This window comes from Mycteria americana, chromosome 3, assembly GCF_035582795.1.
Source record: "Mycteria americana isolate JAX WOST 10 ecotype Jacksonville Zoo and Gardens chromosome 3, USCA_MyAme_1.0, whole genome shotgun sequence".
Taxonomy (NCBI): Eukaryota; Metazoa; Chordata; class Aves; order Ciconiiformes; family Ciconiidae; genus Mycteria; species Mycteria americana.
In genome coordinates this window covers 83,744,934-83,757,835 of record NC_134367.1, presented here as the reverse complement: position 1 = coordinate 83,757,835, position 12,902 = coordinate 83,744,934, and the positions used below count along the sequence as shown (strand labels likewise).

General features: G+C 35.1%; 1 protein-coding gene across 7 annotated transcripts in view; it reads left to right on the top strand.

The window, feature by feature from the left end:
• Nucleotides 1–12,902, top strand: part of SIPA1L2 (signal induced proliferation associated 1 like 2) — a 154,763-nt gene that overhangs the window by 77,989 nt on the left and 63,872 nt on the right. For 5 of the 7 annotated variants that reach the window (XM_075495893.1, XM_075495890.1, XM_075495887.1 and 2 more), the window contains 3 exons: nt 3,349–3,523; nt 9,197–9,300; nt 12,052–12,129. In XM_075495893.1, coding sequence (XP_075352008.1) covers nt 3,349–3,523; nt 9,197–9,300; nt 12,052–12,129 — 357 coding nt within the window. The remainder of the gene's footprint in view (nt 1–3,348; nt 3,524–9,196; nt 9,301–12,051; nt 12,130–12,902) is intronic. The other 2 variants (XM_075495892.1, XM_075495891.1) reach the window with 1 other exon arrangement.

Below are 12,902 nucleotides of genomic sequence, written 5' to 3'. Positions count from 1 at the left end.
ATTGTTCTCAGTGTTACATAAATGTAAGATTTCTAATTTAGAAATCATGAAATCAGAACCATGTCTGCAATTATTTACTTAAAAAGACTTGAATAAGCATGCGATACCATTTCAAAACTGGCAAACTTTGCGAGTTTTAAATATTCTGATAATTTTTCATGCCAGTTAAATGCACCACATAAAAAGATCCCGCCAAAGCTCGTTTAGTTACTTCTTTCTTAAGCATTGACATTCTAAAGGTACCTCCATTTCTGCTTCTCCACAGTCCCCATGATAGTGGCATGAGAGTTCTTTTGCTTAAGTCTTCTGATTTTATAGTCATGTTTGCTGCTAGCATACGGGTAGGAGGTTCAGATTACTGCAGATGAGCTTGCAGCTGCTGCCTTGTTTAGGAATAGTGGTATTGGTAGAATCAAATTTGTACACAGTTGCCTAGTGTTTACAGTACTTGTCCATGAAGTGAAAACCCAGGATTAATTCCTTCCTTGGGCTGGAGAGTTTCAGATCCTCATCTTCAACGTCTCCTAGGACAATGTTTAAAACCATGAGATGGTAGTTGTTTTGGAAGATAGAGGTATACTTCACTCCTGTTTGAAATTATATTGATATTCATGAATAAATTTGGGAATGACTGATGTCCTCAGAAAGAATGAAGGAATGTGACTGCATATTTCTAGACTGAATATTTTGCCCAGGTTGCTTCTTTACTGTTAGTTGTTGCCCCTCTTGTTGGTGGCTCGGTTAGCATTTAACTTCTCCACTCCTCAGTTCTAGTGTGAAGTCAAGGAAATTAACTTAAATTCCCTGTGGTTTAAACTAAACTATTTGACACAGAGGTGGGATAGAGGTGGCAGTGTGCTCACAATCATTTTAAGTCTCTGCTGGGAAGTGTCAAGTAACACACTGCATCCTGTAATCTGATGTTTATATGACCAGTTCTCTTCCAGTTTCCTCCATGAAATGTTGTGCTAGCTTTCCACTGAATAAAATAGTCACCAGTGTGCAATCTGGAACCTTTTGTTAAATACTTAACTCTCTCCAGGCAGTGCTTCAAAATGGGGATCAAACAAGGAAGCGCCTTGTTTGATCCCCATTTTGAATGGATAGCACCTAATGCCAGTCAAAAGGAAATGACAAGAACAAGCTGGTATCTTAACCGTGCCCTGCTCCAGAGTTCAGCGGTCTGACTCAGGCAGCTCCTACAGTGCATCCATAACCCAGGATCTCCTTTTATTTCAGATGGTCATCCCTCCCATTCTGCATCAAACTTTGGCACAGCTCCTAGTTCTTCTGTGTTCTGTGCTGCCCAGGTGAAACCTTATTGCAGCATCATTCCTCATTCCTGTCCTTACTAAGCCTGTTCTTTGTTCCTAACTGTTCCCTGGTCAATGGTTTCCTGCCAGAGTATGTTCCACAAGGGCTCACCGCTACATAAAGCGGTTATCAAGGGGAGAGGATGGATTGGGGCTCACCAGAGAGGCGGAAGGGCTGTCATCATACATTACTCTTATTCCTGCTGTGCTGCAGATTTTCTGCACAGTAGACCAAATTCTATAGTGTGCATTGCCGTGAATATAAGACCTGCTGAAATCATGGAGTTAGGCCTGTTTGTACTAGTTAAAATGAAAAGAAATTGTCCCACTGATAGGCTTAACTTCATAGTAAGAAAAGAACACCAGGCCCAATTGATGTTATGAAGTGTTTTGCTATTGACTTTAATAGTCTAGCATTTCCCTGTTACTTCATTTTAATACAATTTACCCTTTGGGCATGAGATTCTTCGTGTCAATGATTCTATCTATGGCCTTCAAAAATCTTCATTAACTTGGATATCTTGGGGATTTTTTGTGTGTTGGTTGTGCACGAAGGTAAATAGTTAAACCAAGAATGCTGTCAAGTTAAATCTTGAATTGCGTGGGAGACAAACAAAGAATACTAGCTTAAAAAAGCAGTAGCATCATGAAAGCACAGAAGACTAGGTTAGTAAAAGCGTAGTGAAAGCTTTTATTTCTCCAGGGGTGATGAGGATTTGGGTAGTGGTTTTCTTTTTTTGGTTTTGTTTTGTTTTTTAATTGACTGTTGGCAACTGCCTTATACACAACTCTCCACTTACAATGGAGAAATGCAGCATTTATTGAAGAGGAAAGTTAAGGATTACTTGAAGTCTGGAATGATATTTTTGACACTTTCTTCTTTCATGTGTGTATGTTTTCTTGACTCGACCTTTTTTTATTCTCATCTTGTAGCTTTTCCTCAAAATTGCTGTGGTAAAACATTGGTGCAGTAGCATGTCTATGGATTTGAGTTTTACAATATACTTAACATGGCAGACCATGTGTTATGTATCACTAAGGTGAAGCCGACTGTTCTTGTCACCTTTGCTCTAATAGGAATATATACAGTCTTTGCATAACACACATTTTAGGCACTAATCCTGAAATTTGATTAAGAGAATTCTGTACAGCTGGAGAGCTGATTTAAGTCTTACATAGATAAATGTCTTAAGGGAATCTGGTGTGGCTGATGGTCTCTGTCAGTTTGTGAAGCTCTAAAAGTTGTCAGTTAAGAATAATAGGACTAATCCAGTCACATGGAGGTTTCCTGTTTGTCATCTGAAGTATGCATAAAAGCTAAGAAAACAAGACAATACTCTGCTCAAGAAGTAATTAACTCTTTTATACTTAACTTGTTATGGTTTTTATACTTATTTTTTAATAGAAGTCATTTATCTCTTTTTAATGTTCTAGAATTGAGACTCTAGTTTAACAGAACTGTTCAACTGCAATCTGATTTCTAGCTTGAAGTATATTTTGAAAATGGGCAATAATTTTTAACAATGGACAATTTTATGGGGAGGGCAAAAGATTACACTTAACAGAAATTATTGTTCCGAGGGCCTGTTTTAACTGAACTGCGCAGAACTTTAAAGGGTAGAAATAAGGTAAAATAAGCTCTCCTTGTTTTGAATCTGAGAGAGAAGACAGTTATACAAAAATTGCCAATTAAAGTTCTCGTACTATAACATGCAGTAGAGTGTGCCTTTATTGATAACTGACTAAGTCAAAAGTCTTCATGTACTGCTTTTATCTGTGTTTGTATAGTGACAGTCCAGTTTTCTTTCAAGATAGTTGTTGGTTTGTTTTGTGTTTTGGTTTGATTTGTTTTTTTTTTTCTTTCTGTGGTGACTTAATTTCCCAAATCAGAACACTTATTTTTTCACTTTCAGATAACTTCTGCTAGGGGTTATAACAATGTTAATATCTTAGTAGTTAATATTTCTTCTAGTATTGACTTTCCTTTGCTTCTGTAATTTTTCCTTTCCTTTTTCTTTTTTTTTTTTTATTTCAGCTGAGTTTTCAACATAAGATTGGTATCCTTTACTGCAAAGCAGGCCAAAGCACAGAGGAAGAAATGTATAACAATGAGATGGCAGGACCAGCTTTTGAAGAGTTCCTGGATCTGCTGGGCCAGAGAGTACGGCTAAAAGGATTTAGTAAATACAGGGCTCAGCTGGATAATAAAAGTAAGTTATGTTTCTGACCTATGGTAGAAACTATAATTATCCAGTTGATCTTCTGCAAATCCTGTTTTGTCTTTTCATCCTCTTGAATTTGGGTTTTAATCAGTAAGATTATATGGCAAATGAAGAAGATGAAGCATATGGTAAAAGCATGTATCACACCTTGTCTGAAAGGTTATTTACTTTTTCTGTGACATTAGTAGAACTGAAAATCAAAGCAACTTGTTTCATTTGTTTGCACTTAGTTAAAATCATACTATGTGAGTGATATTTTTTATATATTTGAGAATTTCCCAGCTACACTTTAACATCTTATCTTTAAAAAGGCAAAAGAAAAGAGATGTATTTCAAAATATGGAGTCATGACAAGGGACCATTTTCCTTATTTCAATTAAACTTTTGTGCTGCTTTTTAATCAACATATATATTGATGTTTATATTTGAGGAGCAATCAAGTTTTCTAGTTTCTCACACATGCAGAGTAAGCATGTTATCATTCGGCAGTTGATAAACGTTCATCTACCTAACCACTGTGTTATTACTGCCATTTCCTCAGCTCTTTCAGTTTCCCCTAAGTGCAATAGTATAATAATTTAATTGTACAAATTTGGGTTTTGTAGCAAAAATAGGAACTGAAGTATTGCTGTTAAAAAAAGTCAATGATATGTTAACACACTTCTTTATTAGCACTGCTTTTCAGTGCCCTTAACTTTAACTTAACTCATTCTTAGTTCAATGTAGTTTTAATAGGATTTTGACAACTGATCACTATGAGCTGTGATCTAAGGATATCTAGGTATTCATCTACTTTATTGTAATGTACTCTTTTTATAGATAAAAAGACTAGCTATAAGGAAGAATTTTTTTATGATGAGGGTGGTGAAACATTGGAACAGGTTGCCCGGAGATGTGGTAGATGCCCCATCCCTGGAAACATTCAAGGTCAGCTTGGACAAGGCTCTGAGCAACCTGATCGAGTTGAAGATGTCCTTGGTCATAGTGGGTGGGTTGGACTAGATGACCTTTAAAGGTCCTTTCCAACCCAAAGCATTCTATGCTATGATTTGATTTGTATCCTTATTTTTGCTGTAGCTTGCCTATTACATCCTGAAAATAGAAATTTTTTTAAATGTACTGTATGTGGCCTCTGTATAACAGAAAAGGAATATTTTTGTTAGTGAAGTACATCTTTTTAAACTATTAAATCCTGCTACTCGTGTGCGTATTCTCCTTACTCTTCTAATCAAATGGGAAAGTTGCTTGAACTGTTAGAGATAAGCTGCCAAGAAGGAAGCTTAGAAGATGTATTTAAAGGAAATTAAGGGAAGATCTTCTTTTCTTGCAAGGGAATTTTTGCCTCAGATAGTCACAGAGATCTGGGAATTGATAAGTCCTCCTATTTGCTTCTCTGTTCTTCCTGCCACTTATCCACCTGATCTAGCCTGGTTCTTAGGAATCTCTTGCGTGTTTTTGTTACTTCAACATCAATCTTCTGATGTTGGAGTTGTATTCAACTGGAATACATCTGGATTTTTTTTTAATAGTACGTTTGAACACTGATCAGTGTCATAGTCATAAAAGGATTTATCTTCTGTTATCAAACTGGTAGTGCCCTTGATGGACTGTCATCTCCTGTACACCGTTAGGAGAGAGACTTAATTCAGATTAGAAATTTTTGGAAGTGTCTAGTGCGTGTATGTTGTAGTTGGTGTCCAGTGCAGATAAACTGTCCATAGGCCAATCTCCAGGGGGAAATGAGATGTGCAAAGTTGGTGATAAAACCTCATGCTTTTGCAATGAAGGGAGACCAACTTTTTACAATTCAAGAAATCTTTCACATTCTCCATCTCTAGCAGTGGTGAGGAATGGTGAAAAAAGTGAGCTGAATCCTCTGACAGATTTTAATTTATGACTTACAAGGTGGGAAAGCTGCAATTCCGTAGCCCTGTCAACCAGTGTAAGCACCACATTTATTTTCATTAATATTGTTGCCTCTTTGCCTAAATCCATGCTTGTTTCACTTTACTAATTCAGGCTTGACAGAGACTATTGCATCCTATTTCGGTACAGAATAATAACTCATTTTTCAAATTAATGTGTAGAAATATTTATTAACACACTGTGGATGTCAGACTTCTGGGATGAATTGATAAATAAGGATGAAAAATTCAAAGGAGTAAGGGGTGGTTTGGTTTTGCTTTTTTTTTCCCCAATCAGAGCATGACCAAATATCACCTAGTAATTTTTACATATGAAAATATATGCTGATCTGTCAGCAAATTCAGTTTCTGTGTTTGCCATGCTTCAGTATGAATGTACATTGCTGATTGGCATTGTGTACATATCATTCAGTAACATAATTTTAATGTTTTACAAATGCTGTGTGCCATTAACGATATTGGCCTGCCATAATACGTTCTCACAGTTTGCAACAAACAGAATGGAATTGAGAGAGTTCACAAAGAAATAGTCTTCAGTTTTATATTAAATGTAAAAGACTGACTTAATTATCATCTTTTTTGAGTTATACTTGGGGTTTTTAATATAACGGCACAACAAGTATTACTGCATGTCATATTTATAATTGGATAATACATTCATCTCTAGTAGCTACATTTTTGGTAGGCATAATGTTTCAGTAATATTTCTTCCTCAGTTTTTGTAGGGTTCACATTTATTAAGTTTTTCTATTCTCAAATGTTTGACGAGTTGTGGGTTTTTTCTTTAAAAAGTTCTTTTTTTTTCATTTGTTCTGTTTCATATTTTGATAAGAAATTAATTGGTCCATTTCTTATGGAATATACAATGTAGAATGTTGTGGTGGGTTGACCTGGCTGGCAGGTAAGCCCTCACCCACTTGCTTGCTCACTCACCCCGCAACAAGATGGGGGAGAAAATCAGAAGGGCAAAAGCAAGAAAAACTTGTGAGTTGAGACTAAGACAGTTCAATAAGTGAAGGAAAGAAAGGAAAAAACCACACCCTCACCTCCCCAAAAAAACCAAAGCAAAACAAAAGCCAACCAACCAACAAAAAATCCCCACAAAAACAAGAGATGCAAAAGCAATCATGTACCACCTCCCATCAGCAGACTGATGCCCAGCCAGTCTCTGAGCAACAGCTACCATGGAAAAACTGCCCCTGCTCCAGTTTTACTGCAGAGCATGACGTTATATGGTATGGAATATGTCTTTGGTCAATTCGAGTCAGCTGTCCTGGCTGCGTCCCTTCCCAAACTCTTGCCCACCTCTAGCATACTCCCCAGGGTGGGGTGGGGTCAGTGTGAGAAGCAGAGAAAGCCCTGATGCTGTGCAAGCACTACTCAGCAATAGCTAAAACATTGGTGTGTTATCCACACTGTTTTGATCACACATAGAAAACACAGCACCATATGGGCTGCTGTGAAGGAAATTAACTCCATCCAAGCCAGACTGAGTGCAAATGTGAAGAACATGTGGAACGTATTAAATGCAAACTCTTTTCTGCCCTTCTTTATTGCATTTTTAATGGCACGCAATTCTAAATCCCAAGATCAAGAAAGAAGAAAATTAGAGGAAGCTTTACCAATTCAACACTATATAATTTGTGTAGTATACGTTTTAAAACATATCAATCTACTAGAAATGAGGAATTAAAATATTATTATCGGAACATTAATATTCTCATTTGTAATGTTCAGATTTTAATTATGGATTGGACTATGTATAAATTGGATTATATTTGCATTTAATTTCCCTATACCTGTAAAGAGAGAAATGAAGGTGAAAGAAATTGAGGAAACATTGCAAGTTTATATATACAGAGGAATAGTGCTGTTTCACTTCTGCTTGGTATAAGGTGCTTTTCTGCAAAAAAGCAGAAATGTTTCATAACTGAAAAAAAGTTTAGCCAATTTTCCTCAAACTTTGTGAAATAAAACTAATGTTCAGAAAGGAAGAGGTGCAAAAATGTCAGCCCAGACATAAGGTTTTTTTTCGCTAAAATTGTCAGCAGAATAATGTTTGTAGTAGCAACCATTACATAAATTTAATCACAGTGGGCCTTAGGCGTTCAGTAAAGTATCTGTTGAGTTAGAAGTTTTCAGTTTGCTTAGAGTAAGGGACTAAATTTCAGAAGAAAAACTTGCTAGCTCATTTCCAAAGACAAGGTGCTAAATCAAAAGTATTCAGCTATGTTGAATGTTGTGTTAGGATGTTGTATTAGGAAAGCATCGATTTAAGGGTAAAGAATCTGCCTTTCTATAATAAGTTTTTAAAGGGACTGTTTTGTGCAATATCTGTTCAAGGTAATTTGACTTTAATATATAATTGCAAAAGGAGTCAGGGAGTAGGGTTGCTGAGATCAGTGTCGTTTAGGAAGATATTTGTATTTCACAATATAATTTATTACCTCCTTCTATCTCTTCGAAACTCTGTCTTTTTAAAATGCCATGGAAAGGTCATAATGCAATTATATTTTCAAGAAAGATTTTAAAATAGAGGAGTGCAATAATGTTTGCTTTTTTTAGCAACATTTAAGTAAGAAACTTCAGTGGAAATTATGCTCCCTATTTCTTATGTAACTGTAATTTATATTACATCAATATAAATAAATGAAGTTAATTTTATTATCGTACAACATAACTGATGAAGGCAGTTGTAATATGAACGTGTTCAAAATTATACACACACTTAAATATTTTCAGATTTAGGGCTGCAGATACAGTATGGTTACTGGTGAATTTTATACTTAAGTGTATGTTTATATACTTCTAACCAGAGAACTAATATGGCCAATCAGTTTCTTTTTGGAATATGGTTCCTATTTAAAACAAACCCCCCAAACCTTAAACTGTGTGGAAGAGAGTGCTGGAGAATGTGTATTGGTGTAGATGATATAAAATTATATTTTAAAAAGAGTGAACATGGAAAAAGAGAAGAAAAATTGATAGTTGTCTTGACTCAATAGGGTGTTCCCAACCTCCTGCTTTAAAGTTAATTGTACTTACTTAATAATCCAGACATATTAAAGAGGGTGAATAAAAAGGATTAATTTATGACTACAGAGTAAAACTCATCTAATTTGCTGTAAACATTCTGAAATGCTAACTCTGTTAACAAACTTCCTAAATAAAAGAAATAAAAATATTAAGTCATATCATATGTTAAATATATTCTCATAATTTTAAAAGATCTGAAAATTCCCAATAAAATTATTTGACATTATACTACAATGTATTATGTAGTATGATTTTTTTATGTTTTAAAAATGTCTGATCTGCAGTATGTGTGTTAATGTCAGATTTGAAGTAGCATTATCAGTTTATTTTTGGTAAAGTATAGGGTTAGTCAATTGCCCTTATTAATGTTTCAAACATTGAAAATATATATCATAGAAACCTATGCTCAAGTAGTTAAGTGTTTGTTCTTTTTTTTCATGAAATGCCAATATATTCAAAATTCGATCATTTAGGCCTCACAGACAGCAAACTCTTCGGGCAATTTCTTGCAGGACCCTTCTATGTCATAATATGAAACTAAAGAGTAGATCTTTAGCTGATGCAAACTGTTTTTGTTCTATTGAAAAAAGTTTTAAATTGCATTAATAGATTTAAATCATAGCATGCAAAGAGTGGTGTCCTAAAAAGTAGTACGAATGTTCTGTTTTACTGACCTTCTTGCAATTAAATTCATTTTCAGCTGATTCAACAGGAACTCATTCCCTCTATACTACCTATAAAGATTATGAGTTAATGTTTCATGTATCAACAATGCTTCCATACATGCCCAGTAACAGGCAACAGGTATGTGTTTTAACTTTTCATTGTAATTTTACATTATAAATGTTTGACATTGAGGGTTTTTTTTTAAAGTTATACTGATTTAAAACTGAATTGTTTTCTATGAAGTATGACTCAATTGTATTTTTTTTTCTTGAAATATTATAAGGCATTAGAAATCTCGTAAGATTTTTTATACTCTGTAATTCAGGAACTTATCCTATCTCCCCCATTTCATTATATTATTAAAAGGTAATATTGCCTGTGGTGAATGAGTTATTTTCAGTTTGGACTGGATTTAGATCTTATGTATGTTTTAAACATTGAATAGAATGAAGCTTGAAAATAGTCTTATAGTTAAAATATGCATGTAATAAGATTTTTAAAATTATTCCACTGAATCCTTGTATTACAGATCTTGTAATGTTTATTAATGTGTCAGCTTAGTAATAAATGCTTAACTGTATCCTTCAAGGTGTCTGCTTGTGAAGACAGAAAACTGCAGTGTACTTATTTTATTTCTGGAGAATTCCCTTTGTTTATGTAATAATTCAGGATATCTTTAAAGCATTAAGGATGGCTAAAAAACAGCACAGCATCCAAAGTGTGCAGTGCACCAGTAAGGTTACTCTGTCTTGCCTGTCTCGGATATTTCTTGCAACTGACTTAAGAAGTACAAGCACATTTGATATAATATATCAGTATTAACACTTTTTAAAAAAAAAAAAGGCAGTAGAATTGCTCATAGGTCAGACTGATGCTAGTTCATAACTTTCTGCACTACTACTCTGCATTTTTCTAGGTCTGCAGAAATAAGTGTTGAATTTATTTAGTTAGTTTTAGAATATTCTCTCATTGCCATGCAAGATATAAAGATTTCAGTAATTTTGGAGGGTTGTCATGAAATAAAGATGCTATCTCACTTTCTTTTTGAACAGCATACAAAAGATGGTTACTGATTGTTAAACCATATGTGAGTTGTATCTTTCATGTCTACCCTATCACTAGGTCTTGTGGGAAGAAAAAGAGATGTGTCAAGGCAGCAAGAAAAAGATAAAAGGAAATTATTAAAATTCTTGAGATAGGATAAATGACAATCAAAATGGAAGAAAGTATATAATGTATTTATGTCTTTTAAATAGTCAGTGCATAATGTTCTGCACTGTTTGAAGAGCTGTTTCAGGTGAACAGTTAAGACAACTGCAAATTTTACTCCATTACACTTAGGATTTAGTGTGGTTTAAAGAAACTAAAGTAGGAATCAAAAGACAGAAACTCTTCACCGTATGAATAATACTAATGTTTAGATGCCTCACATCTTAAAATGTGTGGCTTTCAGGAGACAGAATGTTCAGCTATATCACACACTCAACTGTGCCAATAGCTAGTAATCAAGGTATTGGATCATCATCACTGATTTGAGATTGTTCCACTTCTCTGAACTTTCACTTATACCTTATTACAGTACAGGATTAATTTAGTAAACATACTAGGAGTTATTCTGTCTGTAATCAGTCATAACAATCTTTGACTGGAAAGCATATGCAAATAGGGAAAACTGTACACTATTAAGAAGATATAAGCCACTGAATGAGCTTGCCTTAAAAGGAAAAAAGTAGTATTTTCATAGCTAATCACAGGCACTGACAGTAAATATGGCCTTACTTGGAGTTTATTACTTCTGTTGTTGTTTTCATGACTCTCCCTTGTTTGTGAGAACAGGATATCCTCTTGCCACGATCCACTAGTTTTCATAATTGTTTGCTGTTTGTCAGCTTCACTGCTGTGTTGCTCAGCCACCCCCTGTTACTGTCCTTTCACTTCTTTCTATTCCTTCCTTTCATTTTCATAATTTCCTTATGTGTCTGTCTTTATAGTCAGGTACCAATTCTTCTGTACAGCAAAATCTTCCAATTTTAACTCCATGGTTTTCCCCAGCAACAAGCACTCCTTTCCACTGTGTTTTAGTAAGCTCTCATCATTGTCACTTTAACAGGTTAAATATTTAGTATAAGCACCATGTTGTTATTCATGGCTTTCTTGGGATCAAAATAATGTGGCAGTTTTCCAAGTTTGGGTAGTATGCCTATCTGAAGACCCACCACATTATTTGTTTTTTTAGGTGCTGGGATCTAGAAGTATTTGCACAGCATGGACACTGTCTTAATGAAATGTGACAAGCGCACCCAAATGACCAGAATTTAGCCAGCCTTAATGTGCAAAAGGGATCTATAATAATTGTTTAATTTTCTTCTATTACTGTTTAGTTCCAAAATACATACTGAAGCATGAAATGTATCAACAGTTATTTCTCACAAGCTAGGATAAAATTCGATTAGGTCTTTTTCCTTGAGACATTTTAGATGCTGAAGACCACAGGTGCAGTTGCATCAGTTGTGCTCAGGACAGAGAGACGTACAGGTGCTGTGGAATATGAATGTTGTTTATCTTTTCAGGGTTTGGCTCACTAACTCTACATACCCAAGTAAGGGGAAGTTAGGGACCATGGTAATTTTCCTTTTAGGTTATGTTAGCAATGAAGACCCCCATTCAATAGTTATTTTTTGCTAGCATATTGTGTATGTACTGGTGATGAAGTTATTGCATCCTATCCCTATGTCCCTTGTTTGGTAATGACTGGGCAAGGTATTGAGGAGTCACTCTTCATCATCTAGGACTACCACCTTCAGTGAGCAAGCACTAAGCATTGCTTAGATTCCAAATACCTGTGAGCCAAAAATAGGCCACACCAGAACTGTTTGTTGCTTCTTCCAGGACATAACTACGCCCTGCTTGGTCCCTGATCAGGACATCCCTCTAGTTTTAGAGCCAGCAGGAGATCCAAAGAGCAAGGTAATTTTCACTTTGGCTGCAACAAAGGCTGTGAACTTTCAAGTCAGCTGCTCCTTCCCTAGGACAAAAAAGACTACCAGCCCTGGTGTGGCCAGTTTCTTTTCGTTTACTGGCCTTTTCTTCAAATCATAGTTCAAGGCTTTCCCCTTTAAACTTTACCTTTGCAACATCCCTTTCCAAATCATTCCCTTGCAAGTTTCCCGTTCAGACATTTGCAGTCTGCTTGTGTACACGTGGTCAGACCTGATTAATCCAAATCAGTTCAAATAATCAGTTTTCAGTTGGTTTAATGAAAACTTAAAAATGAAACAGATATGCAATAATGAAATAAACTTGTTGAATTTAAACTACTGTTAAAATGGTTGGGATAACAAGACATGTGGTTATACAAAACTCGGTTTAACCAGATCTGATGAAATATCTTTTGCCGTTTGTTTCTGGTTTTAGTACTGGTTAAGAACACAAATTGAAAATAAAACTTTTGAAACCACTTATTTTAGAAAGGTACTAAAATAAATTTGAAGACTTTCTTATTTGACTCTTAACATTTCATCATTTAATTGAATGAAGAATATATTTCACTGCTATTTCAACAAGAATTCCTTGTTTCGCAGTTTGACTAGGCAATTAAAATTCCATACAAGTGGGTAGATTTTTATGGCTGGGCATAACCTGTAAATATGCTAAGTTTTAAGACAGTACTTTTCTTCAGAGATGCATATCTGAAAATTAAGAATTGAGTAGTTAAAATCTCAAAATTAATATAGTAACTA